At 48.2% G+C, this 21,467-nt stretch overlaps 6 protein-coding genes across 6 annotated transcripts; 3 read left to right on the top strand and 3 right to left on the bottom strand.

The window, feature by feature from the left end:
- Positions 1-1,384: 1,384 nt before the first annotated feature.
- PHATRDRAFT_47231 (predicted protein) lies at positions 1,385-5,993 on the bottom strand. The gene has a single exon (XM_002181244.1). The coding sequence runs from the start codon at positions 5,951-5,953 to the stop codon at positions 1,472-1,474; it is 4,482 nt and encodes a 1,493-aa protein (XP_002181280.1). The 5' UTR covers positions 5,954-5,993; the 3' UTR covers positions 1,385-1,471.
- A 269-nt stretch (positions 5,994-6,262) lies between these two features.
- Positions 6,263-9,749, bottom strand: PHATRDRAFT_47230 (predicted protein; the record flags this gene model as incomplete). Its single annotated transcript, XM_002181243.1, has 2 exons — positions 6,263-9,347; positions 9,498-9,749. The coding sequence occupies 2 exons, from the start codon at positions 9,747-9,749 to the stop codon at positions 6,396-6,398; spliced, it is 3,204 nt and encodes a 1,067-aa protein (XP_002181279.1). The 3' UTR covers positions 6,263-6,395.
- Positions 9,750-10,128: 379 nt separating this feature from the next.
- On the top strand, positions 10,129-11,484 carry PHATRDRAFT_47229 (predicted protein; the record flags this gene model as incomplete). Its single annotated transcript, XM_002181424.1, has 1 exon — positions 10,129-11,484. The coding sequence occupies exon 1, from the start codon at positions 10,426-10,428 to the stop codon at positions 11,482-11,484; it is 1,059 nt and encodes a 352-aa protein (XP_002181460.1). The 5' UTR covers positions 10,129-10,425.
- A 1,051-nt stretch (positions 11,485-12,535) lies between these two features.
- Positions 12,536-15,596, top strand: PHATRDRAFT_21455 (predicted protein). Its single transcript, XM_002181423.1, has 5 exons — positions 12,536-12,714; positions 12,797-14,012; positions 14,084-14,446; positions 14,522-14,610; positions 14,684-15,596. The coding sequence occupies exons 1-5, from the start codon at positions 12,601-12,603 to the stop codon at positions 15,347-15,349; spliced, it is 2,448 nt and encodes an 815-aa protein (XP_002181459.1). The 5' UTR covers positions 12,536-12,600; the 3' UTR covers positions 15,350-15,596.
- Positions 15,597-15,683: 87 nt separating this feature from the next.
- PHATRDRAFT_47227 (predicted protein) lies at positions 15,684-17,039 on the bottom strand (the record flags this gene model as incomplete). Its single annotated transcript, XM_002181242.1, has 2 exons — positions 15,684-15,887; positions 16,008-17,039. The coding sequence occupies 2 exons, from the start codon at positions 17,037-17,039 to the stop codon at positions 15,684-15,686; spliced, it is 1,236 nt and encodes a 411-aa protein (XP_002181278.1).
- A 423-nt stretch (positions 17,040-17,462) lies between these two features.
- Positions 17,463-21,002, top strand: PHATRDRAFT_47226 (predicted protein). The gene has a single exon (XM_002181422.1). The coding sequence runs from the start codon at positions 17,569-17,571 to the stop codon at positions 20,284-20,286; it is 2,718 nt and encodes a 905-aa protein (XP_002181458.1). The 5' UTR covers positions 17,463-17,568; the 3' UTR covers positions 20,287-21,002.
- Positions 21,003-21,467: the final 465 nt, after the last annotated feature.

Below are 21,467 nucleotides of genomic sequence, written 5' to 3'. Positions count from 1 at the left end.
AATGTTCAAAAAAGCCGCACGGGGCCTTTGCTAAAGGAGATGGGGATTTCCAGTCTCCAGTACCTTGGACAACATCACCTGAAGCTACCCTTTTGACGGGAGCGTTATTTTTGTTGACCAATACCTTGCCCTTTTGCCCGACTTCCAACGGTAGTACAACGCAATTGTTTCTGGAACGGCAGGAAGAGGGTTTCGTGGGCACAGCTCTCTGTCAAAGAGACAGTCAGTTTGGTAATCACCAATCAGGCCAGAAAATACACAGATATTCTGCAAGTAATAATTGTACTCTTTTATAGCAGAACTTCCTTTCCTCAATCCTCGGCACGTAGTATTGAACTCAACTTGAATGGAAGTGTCCAACCCGTGCTCTGAAATAAACGCTTGCACCTGTAAAACCCTATAGCGTTCGTCATCTGGCGACAGACCGAAACTGCGTTCGCCAAAGGCGCGCGGGGTTGCTTCGAAAACAGTGGTGGAAGCCATAGACATAATGTTGGTGATTGAGGGAAAAAGTGAAGAAGAGATCAAAAGCGAACAGTCTGCAAAATCCACATCTCCATTGACAGTGACAAATCAAGCTTGGTTTTCATGTACGTGTGCCTGTTACGGGACTCGATAAGAAAGTCTTCAAGACCCTTTGACGACGGCCAACTAATTTCGTAACTAGGGCAAAATACACATAGAATGGTTCAAAATATATATAGAACGGGGCAAAATTTTCCTGCCCCATTGGGCTGGGCCAGAATTGGGCAGATTTTGTATAGTTAGAGTTTTACTCTATTGGATTTCTCACAACATCACTTCTCTCTAATTTTAATTCAAGAGAACGGGCATTCCCTGTCAAAAGAAAATCACTTCCGGGTTTATCGCACAGTTACAGCCATTTCCAAATTTTTGTCTGTAACAATACTGGATAAGCAATCCAGATAAAACTCTTGATTGCGAGTTTTTTCTGGTAGAGGAAATTCCCCATTCGGGCCACGTTGAGTCCGCGATTCCCCTGTTCCGGCTTACATTCATCCGCGATTAAGTACCATTTTTGAGCGCGAAATACTTTGTAAGTGATAAAACCAGTTGAGAACTATTACATCTACTTGTTCAAAATCGATCTAAAGTTTTATCTACGCGATGAAAGACAATGATGATGAAGCCCATTTATGTGCTTTCAGGCCATACTTAGGTGTTGATTCGTGCTCAAAAATATTCATAAAAAGTGAGTGGCTCCGAATCAGCAAATCTTTGATTAGGTCGGAATACAGGAATTGATAGTGAAGCCGAACAGGGTTTACTGACTGTGAGGCGGAACGAAACCCGAATAGGTCCTCGTAAAGAAAATAGAGCTATCGATGATTATGTTAGCACAGGGCAAAACGAGGTATCAAATAATGGTTCAAATGTGGTGCTTTGATAAGATTCGTCATGTCTATAAAAAGACCAAAAAAGTCACCGTGAGTTCAAAATAAAAATGAAATCACTTTTTTTGCGAATCGAGATACGAACACCACAAAGGATGATCCTTCATATTTCGGTCGAAGCCCAATTCATCAATTCGATCCGCTCCATGAGCAACGACAATTGCTAGCAGAGCTAAGCCGGGAAGCTCGGCTGCGCAGCTTTCCCAGTTGGACAGGAGAACCAACACAACATCCAAAACATATCCGGCTTCCGTCGGGCTAGCCTGTGCATTAAGTCCTTGCGTAAATGATACAAAATATTGAGTAAAGTTTCCACTGACTTTGAGTTCTTTTGGTAGTGCCGCCTTCAATGAGCAAATTGTTTGACGCTCAACGAGCCTCTTGAACTCATCGTGAGTGCACATAGGAAGGCTTTTTATACCTTCGCCGACGAGAATCCACGAAGTTGCGATGACCGGTTTCCAGTCTTGCATAGCGGAAGGCTGACATGGAAAGTCGGCAAGTGCGTCAAGCACAAACCGACTCGCAGCTTCTGTAATACTTGATCCCTTCTCAAACGATCGCCGTTTGGACTCACTTTCATCGCAAGTTCTCCACCAAAGACTGACCTCCTTTTGCTTAAGGTCGAGGTCGAAGCCGCGATCAATGAAAGCGTCGACAGCCTTGGCTAAATCCTGCTCTTTAACTATACGCTGTCTTCCAAAAATTCCACAAAGCAATGAGTATCCCTCGTCAGGCGGCTCGACAAACTCGGTATCCGACAAAGATTCCGATTTTGTGAGCCTAGTTTGTAACGAATCACTTTCATCGTCTTCCAATCGTTCCAGTCGAAGTCCGTATCGGAATATGTCACCAAGTGAGCGTACTTCTGCCGGTAGCGAAGAATTGTAAGAATTAAGACTCGTCTTTAATATTCTCAGACAGTACTGAAACATGATGACACACATCGACTTCGACAAGCCGTCTTTAAGCAGCAGGGGTAGTGATTTAACTGCAGAAGAAATAGTTCCATGCGCCAGAAATATAGAAAGAATGTCCTCCATTTCACGAAATAAAGTATGACTTCCATTGCGAGCTGAAGGCAACGGAAATAGAGTCGCCAAGCAGCTCGGTTCAATCTGACGCCCCACGTCCAAGAACAATGCTGCGCCGTTCAGTGGTTGCAACGAGCTTCGAATTGCATTTACTAGTCTCGTAAACATCACCATGACATCATCTATTGCTTCAGGTGTATTTCCTCCGAGGCTCACCTTCGACGAGGCTAGCGCTTCCGCCGTGCGAAGAACAAGAAGCTGAAGAGACAGGCCAAATGAGTCTGCAAAAGGATCGAGATGCAAACCTTTGTGTATTTGTCGTTGGCAAAGCTTCGAACTAAATGCATTGTGACTCGACTCACAGTCATTCGAATTAAGGAGCAACGAGTAAACCGAAGTTATCGACACTGGAGGCGACAACACAAGGTCGCCCGGGTAAAGTACATCATGGTCCAGGAAATCCAGTCGAAACGGCTCGCTATCGTTCTCTAGGCAAACAGATTGGTGAAGCTTGCGGCACGCCTGCATCGATCTCAACAAGCAACCAAAAAATGATCCGGGAACGCAGCCCAAGGGAAAATCGGTGCGCGTTCCCGAACTCGATTGTTGCATCCACTTCGACAACGTACCGGCCTTAGAGGTTTGCCCCAAAATCGATACCTTAGGGTGAACAGATTCAAACCCTTTTGAAAGAAAAGGCCATCCATTTGACGCAATCGAAGGACCAGATAGGTTGTTATACTTCATGTCAATGGGAAAGGTAGGCACTACCCAAGTGATGAGACTACCGTTGGCCAATTGCAGACACCAAAAGAAGTATACTCGGTCGGCATCCGAAATGATGGTCGAAAGCCAATAGTTTACGACTTCCGAAATCTTCGGATCGACGGAGGGAAATCGTTCGACTACTTTTCCAAAGGCAGTAACGGAGTTAGAAGAAATTGCAATCGCGTCGACGCCGCCAGTTGCCGGTCGGATAATACCCAATGTAGCTACATAGAGGCCGTCGTCTGCAGAAAAGCTTTCAAACTGACGACAATCGAAGCGAAACGAAGCACCAGCTAGAAATAAATCACAGCAAGATCCCACCGTTCCGACAGACGCACAATTACCAACTACAGTGAACGGTTGCAGGTCTAAGTATGATTCTGCGAACCCAGCTGAATTGCCTTCAATAATTTGAAGTTGGTAAACTTCGTAGGCCGCTGCGTCGGACGCGTCAGATATCAAAATGACAGCGCGTCGCGTTGTTGCTGCCGACAACTTGATTTCAGAGTCTGCCTTTGGTTCTGGTAGAATATCAAGACGCGCGGACGAAAATCGATCAGAAAGCTTGATTCCCCATTTGCTATTTACACCCTTTGATTGCGACGATAAAAGCTGATGTCCAAAGTCAAGGCGTCGCGGAGAGAAGCATGAAAGACACACGACAGCCTTCCCATCGTGATGAACTTCTATAATAGCCAAGAGCAAGTCGTCCTGAAACATTTCGTTAGCGGAAGGAATAGCTACACCTTCCCACCACTCCATTGCAGTGACTTTGAACAAACTTTCCTCTACTGCATTTCCAAAATGGCGCCACTTCGAACGAACGGTATTGCCGTCTGATCTTTCCGAACAATCAAGCAGGCATAGTCCATTATCACTGGCGACGGCGACAGACAATCCTCGGCGATGCCCAATGCAGCCCGTCAAAGGAGCACCGTATGAACTAGTGTATTCGATTGGTATTTTTGATTCCTGCCAGTCGACTTCTATCGCGTCGTTGGTCGCCGATCTCGACACTTTAGGGTAAATCACAGACCTCGATGAAAGGAGCAGTGAGTTAGTCTTGTGAAGAGCTGTGCGGCATAAACGTATGTCGGCTGAGGGCGACAAAATCCCAATATCAAATATTTCCTTTTGCAGAAACGAAGATTTCGTATTCGCAGATCCGATGACGTGCGTGACCTTGAACATTGTATTGCTCTTCGCGCTGATGTCAGTGCTGGCCGCGAAGAGTAAGCGTGAGACAGGGTGCATTGGACAGTGCAGTGAACAGCTGTTAGGTTTCTTGGATAGTGCAATTGTGAGCCCCTGGACATTGAGCTTCCAGCTCCATAGACTCACGAAAGGTTCGGAATTAGACGAGCCAAATGATTGATTCCTGTCGTCACGAGCTTTCAAAATAGAACTCACAGCAAGGCAACCACTCACTGGGTCATAGTCCAAACCAATGGCTGACCTCCAATTCAGAGGTGGCATCATATCGGAAGTAGGCGCATGGGGTGAGCGATTGCAAGCCAGAGTAAATGTAGCGTGGGCACTTTCGCGCAGGTTGTCCCTAGTAACTTGCAACTCCGATATACAGCAAGTCTGTCCACCACTGCAAAGTGCCCAAACCGAAACAGTGCTTTTATCTGGTAGGATTTCCATAACTGCCAAGTATAAATCCGAAAGAAGTTTACAACATTCGAAGGGCCTCTTCTCTATCTCACAGACTTTGTCCAATGTATACATGCCTACTGCATCGTTATCTGCATACGCAAATTCTGCTCCTGTACAATTCAAAGTGCTTTTCTTGGTTTCGGAGAGAGCTCCTGTTAAAGCACAGTCCGTCAATCGTCGCAAGTCGAAGACCGTGACAAGTCCGTTGTCGGTTAGACAAGCAACTCGCCCGAAATCGTCTGCACGACCACTAGCCCCTACACACGACTCCAAAGCCAAGACTGCAGTGCTGTTATCGTCGTTGGGCATATGAATGGTTCCCTGAACTTGAAATGGTCGTAAAGATACCGCCAAAATACGGCCGTCCGAGCTTCCGACCAGTAGAATAGACTTGGCGCTGGGTGGTGCCGTCGCGCTCGTTGCTCTGAAATCGTCGCTTTCCTCTCTCGTCTCGAGTAAACATGGATTTTTCGCCACCAAGGCCTCTGAGATTTTTTTGTGTACTTGTGCGGGAACATTGAGAAGATACGGAGGGGCCGGCAAGCGACCATTGTGACCTGGAATGGCGATACTTTTCCCATGGACCTTACGAATATGAAAGAGAACCGCCATTGAATTTTGGCCGTTGTTTGTCGGTATAATGCATATCAGATTTTTGGCATCATTCGTAAATAAAATATGAGGCTCGATTGAATGTGCTTCAAATTTCTGGGAGGTTTCGTTTGAGCTGTCAGCAGGCATACGCTCATAGCTGTGCGGCATGCGTACTCGGAAGATACTCTCCCTGAATCGAGACCTTGAAAAGTGCTCCGACAGCGGTGAAATCGTAACGCACACCTCGGCTATTCCATGGACTTTGGATCCACTCTCATGTTTCACCACCTCGTAAAAATGTATGGAAACAAGCGCCTGCAGCTTTTTGTCGCCAGAGACGCCGAGCGCCACAGTGGGGGCGCGTTGTAGTCCAAAGAAAGGACTGAGCGTCACTCCATCTTCCGAGACTTCTTCGATCGGTTCTGGTGACCTTATTCCTTGATATGATACCGATTTGGCACCAATTGCGATTGGAAATCCCATGGCCAGGATCAGCTTTTCAAGAGATTAGGCAATGATTTCGTTTCCACAAACTGGAATCAGGAAATCGGGAATGCTTGCAGGGCTCTCAGATGGCTTTAACTGTAAGCCATAAGGAAATCGGGCGAATGAAAATGAATAGGGTTAGGGTTTTAAGGAGTCTACTACCCTCGGCGGTGAGTTGTTTGTGGCCATGCCACATGCATTGCTGTATCCAGGCATAACCTGCTTACTGTTAGTAACGCAGCGTCGTGTATTGCTTGCTCTGTGTTACAAACCCTTTCTGTATATAACTACGCTAAATTCAAACGTATCACAAAAATATATTTGTCAAGTTTACATTGTAGACAAAGAAGAGAGCTTCGAATTAACATGTAACCAACAACGCGAAAAATAATCCCACCCCGAATCCTGAACTGATTGACTGTGAGACAAAAAATCGACATCATCTCGACCGCGTGTTTCGAATTGAAATCGATTGCGTCCGTCCGTTCGTGGGTATTTCCCATTCCCCTCCTGATACGTCTCTGCCACCCAAGCATGCTTTGATGCTGTACCAACCTTCGTCAAACAAAGGCGGACAGTCTATTGAAATGAAGAAGAAACCATCCAAAGAAAGAGGTGCCACAGCCGGTGAGCTAGTAGAAAGCAGAGACACCTTCGCCGCGATGGATGCTTGTATTGGTGGGGTGAGATGATACTCATCCAGCTGTTCGTCTGGTTGGAACTCATCCTCGCGCAAAGGTCCGTCATAATAGACTTGATACCAGATGAGAGCTTTAGATACGTGTTTTTTCGATTGCTGTAGCAAAGCTTGTGGAAAGCGACCCGTTGCACAAAAGGAAAACCCCACTGATGGGTGCGCCTCAATTGTTGTGAATCTATGTACTCCGTGCTCGTTAAATTCTTCCGGTTGGGCTGACAATCGTAAAAAAGCAGGTATAGTCGGTGAAAGGCACATAAAGTCCCTGGGAAAAGGGATGGGAACCATCAGGACTCCTTCAATGACTTCCAGCAGGGCTGCGGCTCGTGCCACAGAGTCGACCGAAATTCTCATCGGTTGCACAACGAGTTCATCCAAATGTCGTAGCAACATAGACAAGGGATCTCTCGCATCTCCTAACTGAATGTCAATGGAAAGAACATCCTTCTTCATCGGTACCGATATGATGTCCAAGAATACCGCAACGGAAGCTTCTTTCATCATGCTCGACAGCACTTCCAATACACGCAAGCACGTTCCGGAAAATCCGTATTTAAAGCACATTCCGTGGCGTTGAAAAGCGCCCTTATACCGAGAGGCAAGCGCACCGAACCCGATGATGGTGTTGCGCAAATGATTGTACGAGCGTGTATGTTTGGTTGGACCACTTGCCGTCAATCGCATTTGCATCGTCAGATGCCGAAGAATGGTGACGAGGTCGAGAAAGTCAAGGCGCAATAGAAGAAACCGAATCTGGAACGAGAAACCTTCTTTACGCACGTCGGAAAAAGATTGCAAGAATTGCAAGTATGATACAGCCGTGTGTAGATCCTCTGCAGCATGGGGGATTCCTGTCGCCCCATGCTGTATCAAAAGGGCTTCACCGGAAGCAATCTTTTCGAGAGCGCACACCCACACGTAGTTTTTTTCACTCAACAGAAACGAAGATGCGACTGCCTTGTACAAAGTTAATGCTTGGGCAAAGTTCCCAAGTAAGAGGCACTGCCGCGCAATTTGAAAAAGCGTCCACCCATTGGCTTCCAAAGAAACAATGTTCTGTGTGATTTTGTCGTGTTTGTCACTTTCCGCGTTGAAAAAATAGGTTTGGCGGCTCGATAAGAGTGCTACTGCGATGTGAGGCGACAGCTCTGTTCGATTCTGAAACATTGTAAAAAGCTTATTGTAGTTTCTGGCTACCACCATAGGACAGTTGGTCGCTACCATTGCCACCAGACGGTCGATTGCTTCTCGATTCGCAACTTTGCTTGTCTTGTCTAGAAGATGAAGAAAGAGATTCGAAGCAAACGGAGGGGAGTGTTGAGCAAGTGACCCCACTAGATCCTCCACAAAAAGCAGCGATTTTGCGGTGTGCTCCATTATTAATTTGATTGATTCCAAGATTTTGAAGACAAAGCTGTCGACCGAGTGTTTAGGAGCATAGTGAAAAACCATCACTAACATGTTTGCGGCCTCCGACGCTATACCGCAATGAGAATGCCGCAACAGTTGAATAGCACACTGCACTACTTCCTCATTAACGGCAGGGCGGAAACATGCGAGTTGCTTCGTGGCGCAAAGAAGCGACTCCAGCAAACAAGGTGGATAAAGTCTCGAGTCCTCAGTGACTATTGCCTCGTCAGATGCGTCCCAACAGTCGGTTTGCCATTCAATCACATCCGTCAAAGAGCGCAAGGCCTCCTGTACAAATAGATCCGGCTCCGATGTTCCGCGTCTACCACTACGCACGGCAAAGTTTCCTAACAAACGTCCCCGTGCCACGTGTGGACAAAATCTCGACGACGTCCGTGGAAGCGGCAGTTCGGGTTGCAGAATTTGTTCGGATGTTTCGCTCCGACTGCAGTCATCCACCGGACACAAACTACGATCTTTTATCGTAAGGTGCAGTAAATAACGCCATTCTTCCAGCAGCAAAGGTACGTTTCGAGCTTGGCAGGCCATAGAAACGAGTGCACAGTGTGCTATGTGGGCATCTCTTTTGGAGATGGCGCGTTGACCGAAACAGCGGAGCGAGGTTTGCAAATGAAACATGGCACCGTACAAAAGTGGCCCCACTGGATCAGTCGCTGTTTCATCCTCCAAGACCGGCCAAGTCGCGCTTCGAGCTACGAGTTGCGCAAGACGCCACCGGTGATCATAATTTGCTTGAAAGTGGACTGGCGTCGTGCTTTGCATGAGGCGACGTGTCTTCAACCAATACGCGGCGTGCGAGTCGTTCAACCGTTGTAGTCGGTCTGGCAAAGATTCCAAGAGTGGCCGAGGGTCAATGATCATAGCGATGACATGCCATAGGTCTACTTGCGTGCGATGGGCAGGTCTTCGTTCCAGCAAGGGCGTGATCCCTTCGGAAAGGAATTGATGGAAAGCCACTTCGACAAAGGGATCCATGAGGGTATCGTATTCACCAAATTCGTTGGCATCATTGTGATGTACAGCCTTGGATAGGCGATCTTCTAGGGGCATCTGTAGGATATAGTCGTCACCGGCCATTACGTCAAGCTCGGAACCTTCGGCAGTCTGATATTTGTGTCGGGGAGCATTTTCTAACAAGCAGAGTTCGTTGCCAGTCGAATGAGGCAGCACAAAACCGAGAAGCAAAATCGAAGCCAAACGCAAAACTTCCCCGTGCTGATCTTCAGTCAAGACGGGTAAAAGGGAGGTAGCTTCTTGTAAAAGCTAATGGAGGAACGTGCACAAATAGTGTAGCCGTATACGGAGTCGGTCGTCGCCAAAGGCGAAACAGAAGAAGGCAATGTGAGAAGAGGAACGATGTGTGACTCGCCTTGTCTGAGATTCTACACAGACCGACAGATGAGAGGCTCCTACCTCGATCCATGTTTGCGTTGGTTTCGCTTCGTTTTTTCGGGATTGGAGCTGCGTCGACGTCTGAGCCGAAGTCGAAGCGTCTGGTGGCAGCGGCTCGTTTCGTCTGGTCGGATCGTCCTCATTCACAACGCCAGACGCACGTTTCTTGGCCAATCTCGCTCGGCTAGCGACGATATCCACAAAAAGTGGGCGTCGACAAGCTTGTTGCAGAGACGCTATCAACGCAGATGCGTCGCGAGTCTCTTGCTCCATGGTCGTACGCAAACAGCGTGGGAAAACGCTCCAAATCGGGGTTGAGGTATTAATACTGTAGATGTGGGGATGACCTTACCCAATATCAGGTCAAATAGGTGTGAGGTACCCTACGTTATTCCGGGAGACTTGGAATGTCGGACTCCTCCTCCAGGTCCCCTATACGCAAGATTCAAAGTCTAGCATTTTTGAAGTATAATTGTCGACGAAACTCTGAATTCTTTATTCTCTCTCCTGAAATACAGGTAGGCGCAGTCTCCGTATCCATCCTATCCACCAAGTATCCAATTACACAGTCACAGACAGACCACATACCTGTACTACTCACGGTTCCTTGTACTACCTATTACTCTCTAGAGCTAGTAGAGAGATGTTCGACTGTGAGAGCCGTGATCGTTATCCGTGTCATCCGCATCCAAAGCAACCGACCGACTAGCCAGTCGAGCCGAATGAGCTTGGCTCCATCACGTATGCACAGAGCAAACGAATACTCTGTTGACCGGAACCTGTTCTAGTCTACTCTACTAGAGCTCTGGTGAAGACTCCTTTCGCTCAACAGCAAGTGCGACACCTCAACTTTCTGGTGAGAGAGGCAGGGCCAAGCTAGCTAGCAATCCTCGGACTGTGAAACACCATACACTACAGGTTGTCTAACTCAGAGCGAAACGCCTGCACGATGCGATGGACCATCTTTCTCATCGTCACGCTTTGGGCGGAAGCGTTCTGCCTCAAAACTTTGGCGTTTCATCAATCGTCATGTTCGAACGGTATGGTAGCACGTACACGGCTGGGTGTCGCGACGAGACTAGCCGCGCGTCCCACTATGACGAAAGTTGGCACATTCGATCCACTGGGCTTTGCTTCCTCCGCCGATAGACGCGTGGCTTCGTACTACCGTCATCCAGCTACTCCCACCACTGCGGTCGAAACTAGGCCAAGACCAGTGGCAACCGCTGCCGTCGTTGCTACCACGACCGCACTTGTTCCGTTCGAAGCATCGGCGCAGGTCGCCGGAAACAAATTTATTTCGCAAGGTACAATGAACCCGGATAACTTTCAACCCGTCTGTCCCGCTTCGGACGGCTTTTACCGAGTTTTGCAATCAACGACGACTGCCGTCGTTGGCGAAGAAAACTTTGTCGAGTACGGACCTCTCATATCGGGTGGATTGTTGCGCATCCGTTTGGAACTCTGTGTGGTCGAGAGTTTCTTCAAAGAAGCCATTGGTCCGTTTATCCAGCAAAACGGACTCAGTTGGATTTTGCCCTTGCACGAGACGGTGGAAACCTTTCTGGCTGGCTCCATATTTGCCCTAGCGACGACATTCATTTTGATCGGTTCCACCAAGATCGTGACGGTAGTGCTGGTTTACATGGATATCCTTGTGGGATTACCGTTTCGGCTCTTTGGCGGGTTCGCGTATGATCGGGCCGTGGGCAAGCCAGTGACCTTGGACGTTGGTTTTGGTCCCTTCAAGACGCGAATAATTGGACCTCCGAAACCGAAAGAAGGAGAAGTGACCGTGAGTGAATTCGACTTGACCAAGGCCAGCCCTTTAGGTATTGTCTTGGTGGCCGTGAGCGGGACCGCACGGATCATCGGACAAGTCCTGGGATTCGTACGAGAAGTTTTCGAAGCCTTTGACTTGTTCGTTGGACGGTACCTGGTAATAGGAGCTACGGGCTACATATTGCTCAAATTCGTACACTTCAAGATCTTTCCCGATTTTCCGTGATTGCGTTCAGCAGCTGTAATCAGAAAAAATGAGGAATCGACACGAATGGAGTGTAGAAGTGGGTAGTCGGTGATTCTCGCGACTATCGATCAGTGGAGATGCCGACGGTTCCAAATTATTTCTGTTGTCGACACCAACGAGCTAATTAGCATTCTCTAAAGAGAGCTAGAAGAGTAGAACAAAGCTAATGACTACTCTCTGCTCTAAAGCTTCAATAACTATTACTATAAGGTAGGTAGGTAGGTAGGTAGGTAGTACGATAGAACGCGTTTATAGTAATGCAAAGGATATGCGGTCGTCCTCATACCCGCAGGTTTTTGTTGTCGGCATACGCGCTTTGGAGGGAGACGAGGTTTGGGTTTCACGTGTACGTATCGTACAAAGTTTCATGGAGCACATACAAACTCAATCCTAAAACTATCGAAGTACCGGTATTCAATTTGACGGTGAGCGTTTCGAGCGCAGTCACGATTTTTTGAAAATCTCGACATACATCCCAACGGCATTCTATATTTGAATATACATAAATAATACTTGTAGAAAAACGAATGATCAGACTTGAAACTCCATGTCACAAAGTGTATTTATTTGTGAATCGCGTTAAACAAGTGAACGATTTGAGTTGTTCATCGAACGCCATCAAGGTTTTGCTTGCACATGTAAAAGCCATCATTTCGACCATTGTTCAAACCTTTCGCACTCCACCTTTGCTGTCCAAAGGACGCGTCCCGGAGTGTTGCAAACATGACCATGAGGCCGAGAACGAAGAGCCTGTACCTAGTTCCGCTTTATGCGACGGTTTTCGCTGCGACAACATTAATCGTGCACTGCGCCAAGCCGGGACGGGGAAAAACCCCGCAGCGATCATCGTCAAACAGAGCTTCGTCGGCTTACAAACCTTCTCGCCCCTCTCGTAGAACGAAGACAACCGCTTCGACTTCGGAATGGGACGACATACTTCCCGCGAACGAAGAGCTGCCTTTCGCGTTCTCGGACTTTGAGGATTCGGATTACTTTGAAGACGAGAATGACTACCAGCAACGGGGCTTTGACAGATCGTCCCCGGCAGGCTCGTCGTCCTTGAACGGCGGTAGCAGCAATTCAAATGATTTTGAAATGCCTTCCTTTCAAACAAACATGTTCCCCAGCAAGAATAAAGACGGATTGTCGTCGGGAAAGGGAAAGGGGGCGCTCTACGATGCCTACAATCAGCTACATACACTTGCGCAGGTGAGAGATTGAGATGGTTCCATACTGAATGGAGACACTGAGAATCCAGGGCCTCGCTCACACACTTCACTATTCTCTACAGGCCTACAATAAGCCGTTCGACTCTCCAGCTGTTGTTGTAGTAGGACACCAGTCTTCCGGAAAGTCAGCACTTATCGAAGCACTCATGGGTTTTCAATTCAATCAAGTTGGAGGCGGAACAAAAACGCGACGACCGGTAGCTTTACGTATGCAGTACAATCCTCAGTGCCACGAGCCCCGATGGTTTCTTGTCGGAGAGGATGGTGTCGAGCATCCGCAAACACTGACAGAAATCCAGGCCTACATTGAACGAGAGAACCAGCGTTTGGAACGCGATCCGTTGAGGTCTTTCGACCCTCGAGAAATCAACATGCGAATGGAGTACAAGCATTGTCCAAACATGATTCTGATTGACACACCCGGACTTATCTCAGCACCAAGAGTTCCCAAGGGTCGGGCAGGTAGTGCCAATGCAGCACTTGCTCAGCAACGGGCGTTGCAAGCCTCGGCGAGGGAAGCAGAAAGACTAGTAGTTGAAAAGATGAAGTGCGAAGACTACATCATTCTGTGCGTCGAAGATACGAGCGACTGGAAGCATGGACAAACTCGGGAAGTAGTCCAGAAAGCTGACCCAGACCTTTCACGCACGGTCATTGTTAACACAAAGTTTGATACCAAGGTGCCGCAATTTGGTAACCCAGCAGACGTTGAGGACTTTTTGAGGGCTCCAGTGTTGGACAGCGTTTGTCCCAATAAGCTCGGAGGTCCCTTTTTTACTTCTGTTCCAAGCGGTCGCGTTGGGCGCATGAGTGATCATAATTCCATGGATGGCGACTTTTTGTTTGATAGTGACGAAGACTTTGTAGTTGCTTGCGCGGACACTGAGCAGACGGACAGAAATGTGGTGCTCTCTCGGCTGCGACGACTCGGGAAGGTTGACAAGAAGGAGAAAACGAGTCTAACTACGCGCGTCGGCTTAAAGAAACTTCGCACCTTTTTGGAAGAGCGGGTAGATGAGTGCTATCGTCGAAACGTTCGAAAAATTATCCCGATGTTGCAAGCTGAGTATTCCTCGACCGAACGAAAACTCAAAGCTTGCGATCGTGAATTGCAAGCGCTTTCTGTCGACCGCTTGAAGGCTGGCGCAGACGCATTTTGCGACGAATTCTGTGCAAATCTGCGGAAGGCCATGCAGGGTACCATTGTGGCTCCCGTCACTCTATTTGGAGAAACGTTGGGTCAAGAAACATCTGTCTCGGGTTCATTCCATGGTACGTGTCGTTTAGCTTGAATTCTCAATTCCTTTATGCTTTGCTCACGTACAATGTTCACATTCCGAAACACTTAGATGTACAAGGTAGTCCGATGGCTGTGTCCGATCGTACGTGGGATCGTCTTGTTGAGTCTGAAGTTGGCAACCGAGACCATCGGTTGTACGGAGGGTCTCAATACCACCGAACTCTCAGAGAATTCCACCTCGCCACAAAATGTCTTCGTACCCCGGTAATCTCAGAGGATGAGATCGCCAATGCTGCTGGAATAGGCGATACTCACGACGGAGTGAATTTTCTACATGCTGCTTGTGTTATTTCCTTGGAAAAAGCTCGCATTTCCTTCGAACCCTTGCTCTGGGCCTTACAAATGCGGATGGCGCACGTTATGGAACGACTGTGCCCAGTGACAGAGTATATGATTCGAGAAGGCCGAGATCGTGCCAAGTTTAAGACGTATCGGAATCAGGAGGAGGATGAGAAAGACCAAGACATAAATAAGCTTGACTCGCTAGAGAACGCCATGGATATTTCCCAGAACCCTCAGTTTCGTCAGCTGATTCGTACAATATACGAGAAATTTGTCCAGAAGTGCGCAGATTCGGTAAGTATTCCTTTGTTTCATTTCTTGAGTCAAGCAAACAAAAATTAACGCTGGGACCTATTCAATTTGACAGGCTATGTCTCGATGTCGAGATGATTTGACTTCGATTACTCGATATGTGACTTGGAACCTCGATGAGCGCAGTAGTGGTGCCCTTACTCGTGCACTTCCTGACCAGACGGATATGGTTTCCGTCTATCAGGCAACCCTCGAGAGCGCGAAGGGAGACTCAAAGGTGTCTGCAGTTGGAGACGACGAGGATATCAAGTCATCGGGTCAACTGACGGCACAAAAGCCTTTGTCCCCAATGGCAAGCAGAAAACGCAACGTTGATCGCGACTATCAAAATCTGCTGCAACTTATGGAAGAAGCAATAATGTCTCGGGATGCCAATCGGACAAACTTAGTGGTGGGTGGACTGGTACAACACATTGTTGGATCATGGCGGGAGCAATTTTGCAGAAGCGTAACGACGAAGTTCAATTGCTACTTTATGCTCCCGTTCGTAGACGAGTTCCACAGGTATATTCGGAACGAGTTGCATAAAGCATATGATGGTGAAGCCGGCACTGCATCAGATGTTTTTGATCTCGCGTCGGTGCGCCGATCGCTTGAGTCACACCGCGTCGAGCTGGAGAATGAATGTCTCGCCAATAAGAGACTTCAGGAAAAGTTTCAGCTCTGTGCAAAGCTGATGAACACCAAACAAGAGTCCGTGTTCGACAAGCCGTCTCGATAAACAATATTTCAGGGGCTGACTGGCAACAGAGGGGAATAGGTCGATGGGGGAACTGCGGATGCTCAATTCCGTGTGATCATTCTGTAAAAACTTGCCTGGTGTTCCGACCCGATATGGCATGGTCATCGCAGTTTATACCTATCAATAGTTACAATGGACTGAGCGCAAGACAAAATCATCAGTTTGTCACTTTCGTCGATTGGTAGTGTCTTCGAATGCATCTTAAAGAAGAAAGTAATTTTTTGTTATCGCTTTATACCAGTATGTTATCCGGTGGCTCCACGTCCATACAGACGAAATTTTTCGAGGTGTAGTTGTTTGGTTACGATGTAACTTACGACGGTAAGAACACCTCACTCAAGTCTTCGTTGTCGCTTTCCCAGTGTGAACGCCACTGATGGATCTCTAGTTTTAAGCGAGGTATGCGTTGAGCATGAGATAAGGACCAGGACAGATAAAACTCAACTTTTTTTCGTGCTTTGCGCCAGCGCAGAACCTCAGTTTGGAGACCGCTTTTATTGACCACTTGACGTGCCGCCTTGAATATATCAGTTGCCTCCAACAAAGCACGGGCTATGAGTCGTACGCTTGTACACAACAACTCTACATCCTTGGTTAGGGTGTTCCATGAGACGTGGCAACCGATCCCACTACGTACCGCCTTGGTGGATTCCGTAGTGCAGGCGGCCAATACTTGTTCCGTGCAGCCCCAGCGCTTATCACGACCCAAGACGCCTGAAGCGCCTACTAAGCTAGCCGCTGCATCCACCGCCGCGTCCAAGGCGTTGGACGGTCCGTGGTAAAGCCTCAATGTCCACACCGTTGCGTACAATATATCAACCAAGTTGAAAGACAGATCAGTGTCAGGTTGAGAAGATGGTCGTAGAGATCTAAATTGGCGAACATTGAGTAATCTTTCATCCAGGGGAGCTTCAACCATTTTCAGGCTAACGCTGTCCAGGTCGTCAGCCTTCTCTTGGTCGATATCCGCCTCCATCCGCACCGAGGCCAGCTGTGTTCGCCACCAAGGTTCCCAGGGATCCAATATATACTCATTCAGCTCTCCTGTTTGAATGGATTCTGCCAAGGCAATCTGTAGCTCCGGCCCATTTCTATAGTCGGCCAGAAAGCGATCAAGCTCCTCAAGATCATCCCGTTCCAATATGGTCAACAGTCGAACCAATTCGTCTTTTGTAAACCTTGCTTCGTGGCTGTCGGTATCTATCAGTCCTTCTTGCTGATGCGTTAATTGCTGTTGATGGAACGATCGATTGAGCATTGCACGGGTTTGTTGCTTCCTTTCCTTGATCTCTAATTTCAGGACTTGATCAACTCGTTGACTATAAAAGGCCTCAGTACAGCTAGAAGAAGCAGCACTGGAGGACGGATTGTCGCTGTCGCCGTGCTGTCGATAGCAGTCAAGGGAGCAATACAGAACTTCGCACTTTGGGCATGTGTAACGTGCCTGATTATTTTGACATATTTGACAGCAACTTTCTTTGTCACTTCTATACGCGTTTTTGCTCTGGTGATTCCCAGTTTCAATAGAGTGCAAATCGTTCAGTTCGACTGGTGAAGATGAATCGTGAGAGCGAGGGTACGGTGGTGCGTGCAAAGACACGGGTACAGAATCCACCGTGCGAATGATTGGGACAGGCTTGGATGAGATCGGTAGGCGAAGGGACTTCATTGCGGAAATGTGATTTGTACGGCGCAATGCATGTCTGTATTGACTGTGAATTGAGCGAAATCGGAAAGGCTTGCCTCGAGCTCTAGTAGAGAGTCAGTGCCTTTGTCAAGTTTGGGTTGATGTGTTTTTACTGTTAACATCAAACGCTATTCTGTGTCCGTGTTCCGTGAAGGACTCCACTTGACAGTCTGTCCACTTCTGGTAGAATTTCTCTACTGCTAGTTAGGTGGGTAGTTCGCTCCTCGGGCAAGGAAAACAAGTTTTCTCGAACGCTAGGGTGGGGTTGACCGATCGTTTCCAATCATCACAAATCCTTCGCTGCCAAGGTCAAATGCTGTTTCGTCAACGTTGCCGTAAGGTAGACAACGGTGCTGATCCCTAATTCATTGTCACTCTTCGGCACCTCGTTCGACTCCTTTACGTGCGACAGGAAAGCCGCAGCTTAGAAATAAAGAAATCGCAACTCTAAACGCAATCGAGCGTTACGCTCAGACGACAAAAGAGCGATTCGTAAGTGTATCTAGCGAAAATGCCTCGATATTTCGCTTCCTTCGGCGAAACTACTGGGGGACAAGGCGACGACCATGATGATGAAGATGAGGATCGGCTGGACAAAAGCCGTCGTACCGCAAGCAATCACAGTGCTTCTTTCAATGCTGGTACAGGTAGCAATATAGGCCTCTTTTCATCGCCTCCCTCAACAACATCCACGCCACAATCTCACGAACATGTCGACAGGGACTCGGATGAGCGAAGGAAGCATTCTTTGCGACGCCAGTCTTCTCCTGTCGACCACAGCGATCACGATGTTGCTAGTTGCAGTTCATTATCTTCCGTTCGTCTTCTCTGTCCGAGTCCGGATGGTCGATTTATTCATTCCTTCATTCAACAAGGGTCCGATTTCTTCATCGAGACGAAACGTCTTCCGCTGGAGGAGAACAATGGCACTAACAGCCAAAACACCGCTGAAGGTACCGAATCTTCCACTGCTTTTGACAGTCCGGCGATGGTACGCACAAAACTTCCTCCTGCGATTCGAGCAGCCCTGGAAATCGATCCAGTCATGGAACTCATCTCTGTGGAAGGGGAAGGAAAGCCCCAACCCCCTACGGAAGAACGCAATCCAAATCTACGTCTTTTACCGCGGATTTGTGTCTACACGAGATATGCCGTTTTTCTGCTGCAGTTGGGATACATCCCATCTTCACAATATTTCATGACGAGCCCATCGAAAAGTCAGTCTTTCGTTGAAGGATGCGTCGTATCTGTGACGGAACCGTTAGAGCACTTGCTTTTGAATTCGGCAACATCATCCAGTATTATCCGGACCCGACCAGCACCGCAACACATCTTTGGCTACGCCACAGTCTGCCCCGCCACATCACTAGCAATTCTCACTTTCGATCGCGCGCTGAGTGAGTACAGTCTTATTTTGTATCACGGAACTTCGGGAAAAACCACGGCTCCGTTGGTATGGAGGACGGAGCAACTCGATGACCCATCCCAGCAAGATAGCATTGTTGACTTTTGCTTCGGAATTTCACATACTTTGCGACTCTTTGCGGCCGTGTCGATTGTTTTGGTAAAGAGCTCGGGGGATCTTTTGACGGCCGCTCCAATTGTCTTCGAAGGCTCGGTTGTACCCCGGCCTGTGGTGACCGAGGCCTTGGATTATTTACAAGCTCGTCTGGAACAAACGAAAGACCGCAACACCGCTCCCTGGCGGCAATGCAAAGCAGCCTACGCCTATGTCATGGAGGTGTTCGGGTCAGGACTCGACGATGCCAAAAGTCACTTCTGCACGGCGCGATTGTCCGGGAAGGTGGCGGAGTGGCCGATACAACCACAAGGGCCCGTTCTGTTTGCATCCCTTTCGGGAGAGAGTACACCACTGAGACGTACCGTCATTGAACCGTTTGGATACACCAACGTGATAGGCGTCGCAGTAGGGATGCAAGGTGGTCGCGTAGACTTTTGCGTTCTGTCGCCGACGACAGCCTTGCCTCGCTTCGCGTTTGAGAGTCAAGTCGATCGATTCGATTTAGACGACATCGCTTGCAAACTCGGAGCCGTTGTCGAGTGCGTGGATTTGAAACTGAGGATGGGACACAGCAACCACACCACTGCTTTAGCGTTGGTAAGGGATCCGATTATAGATACGATTTTGCATGTTGTTACGCCATTGGTGGTTGCATCTGTATCGACAAGTGCCGTCCGACTAGCGAGCAACAAACTACAAGGCCAATCAAGAAACGAGGCGGTGCAAACGTCGGCCTGGTCGTGCCTAGGGACAACGGGAGCGTCTGGAGTTACAATTCAGGGAGCGATTCCGTCGGATAGTGTCGACACAGGTCATCAGCTTTTGGTCTGCCTCTCCGACGGTACGACAGAACCTATCAACGTCAGCCAAGCTCAATTTTATAACGAATTGGGAAACGTGTTTGATTCTACATCGACGAAAGCATTAAAAAATAGCGATGCAGCTACGGCCGAGGCCTTACAACTCATCGAATCGACTCCGCCATTGTATACAATATTGAAACCCCTGATGCAGAAGATCCAGATGGGGTTAGACAGCATGGGCAAAATTGTCGGGAGTCAGACTTCGTACAGAAGTATTACACCCGAAACGCTGGCCGTGGTGATTACTGTCAAAGAGCAATGTGACAACGAAGTCGTTCTTCCTTTACTCGAACTGAGGAAACTTGTTCAAGTTCGTCGCACACAGATCACATCGACTCTAGAAGACTATCGATCCCAGCTATCGAATTTGCAGCAGTCGGCCAAGGACCTGAAAAATCGTACGGCAGTCCTTCTGGAGAAAATGGAGAAGGTTCAATCTAATGAGTCAATATTGGCTCAACGTGGCAAGGCATTACTGCAGGCCAGCCAAGACCTTACCCCAACGGTGACACAGGAAGAGTACGAGTTCTTCCAGCTCGTGAAAAGAACTGATGCGAAATCACGAAAGTGGGAAGCGCAGGTTGATGGTCTTTCTGTGCAAGCTGACGCTGTTTGTGAAGCGATCAAGGTTGAGGGCGTATCCGCGGCCACGGAAGGACTGAACGGAAACGCCGGATTCCTTCGACTCGCCCACGATATCTTGAATGGTCAAGAAGTCAATTTGGAGCAGGCGCGGGGTCATCTTCAGGCTCTGGAAGATCAAACACAGGCCATCGCAGGGTCTGCTGGATTGTTGGATCCGTCCGAGGATAAATCGTCCAATTTGCCCAAAGCCAAAAAGTAAAGCCGTACCAACTGCAAAAATTTGCGAATAGAAAGAATGATCATTTTTATCCTCAAACACGGGGAGGCAGATTGTGGTTAAGAAAAACAATTAACTACGAAGCTTATGACTGTCTCTAGATTGAGTGGCCTTCTTGGAGTGGAGTTTTGCTGTTCTCTGAGCTGTTTTGCTATCACGTGCTTTCAGACTGTTGCAGACTCCGATATGGAGTATCCTGACGTAACATCATTAGTTGGATCAACAATGTGTGCACGTTAGTCTCTCCGAATGTGGGAATTCTCTGCGCTCTACTAGATCGGTCCGAAGGTGTCCAATGGGACTAGGTATTGTCGAAAGACATTGTCTTCGAGCTCTACTTGAAAGTAGACTCCGCGATATGATCCATCGTAAGTTTCCAGTAGAGCATCGCCCGGTTTCCAAAGAGCGTCAAATCCCAGACCTGATTTTCGAATTTCCGAAAACGTCAGCGACCCTCCGGTGTTGTATTTGATGTATACACCTCCTGAAATGTCGAGCGGGACTCCGTCCTTATCCATACCATGCAGCAAACCCCGAGGCAGTTCCAACGAACTGACGTATGATTTGAGTGTCGCCAACCCTTCTCCAGAAGATGATGCACAAATTCCCAACATGACACGTCCTTTGGTAATATCCTGGGCTCTCTCTTTTGCCGCCATGTCATTGAGAAACCGCATGGCGGAGGGAAGCCGACCGCGCAATCCATCAAAATCTTGATCTTTCGGTGCATGGACATCCGCGTTGTACTTGCGATCCCATTCCGCCAGTATATCGGTAGCCTCGTCAGCGGACGTCAGGGTTCCGATAGAAAACAGGTGGAATTTTGTCTTCTGGTTTGGCCCCACGACAACTCCCGCTGGCGAAAACGCAGTGACAGCCGCGGATACATTGGCTATGAGCAAGAAAAGGAGGCGTGTTGTCCAAGTGGTACTTCTGCAAGCCACCATGTCTGTATATGAGACCTTGCTGCTGAGTTAAGGCAGCGCAAATTGGAATATCATTTACAGCCAATGTGGTTGATGCACTTGAATAGCAATTGAGAGTGAGGCTTCCAGTTTGACTGACTGTGAGCAACGACGATTTTGAAGATTTTTGTTGATAGTTGACGATTCACAACGCTAGTAGAGTAGGCAACTTCAAAAGTACTGCCACCGAATAGAGAA

Source organism: Phaeodactylum tricornutum, chromosome 12 (assembly GCF_000150955.2).
Source record: "Phaeodactylum tricornutum CCAP 1055/1 chromosome 12, whole genome shotgun sequence".
Lineage (NCBI taxonomy): Eukaryota > Bacillariophyta > Bacillariophyceae > Surirellales > Neidiaceae > Phaeodactylum > Phaeodactylum tricornutum.
Note: the sequence above shows the minus strand (reverse complement) of the source record. Positions and strands in the feature narration are given on the sequence as shown.

Bases quoted from the DNA above. Each gene is read 5' to 3' on its own strand.
- PHATRDRAFT_47231 (XM_002181244.1), bottom strand. From the start codon at position 5,953: ATGGGATTTCCAATCGCAATTGGTGCCAAATCGGTATCATATCAAGGA.
- PHATRDRAFT_21455 (XM_002181423.1), top strand. From the start codon at position 12,601: ATGCCTTCCTTTCAAACAAACATGTTCCCCAGCAAGAATAAAGACGGA. The intron at 14,447-14,521 runs GTGCCAAGTTTA...TTGACTCGCTAG, and splicing joins GATTCGAGAAGGCCGAGATC to AGAACGCCATGGATATTTCC. The intron at 14,611-14,683 runs GTAAGTATTCCT...TCAATTTGACAG, and splicing joins TCCAGAAGTGCGCAGATTCG to GCTATGTCTCGATGTCGAGA.
- PHATRDRAFT_47226 (XM_002181422.1), top strand. From the start codon at position 17,569: ATGCCTCGATATTTCGCTTCCTTCGGCGAAACTACTGGGGGACAAGGC.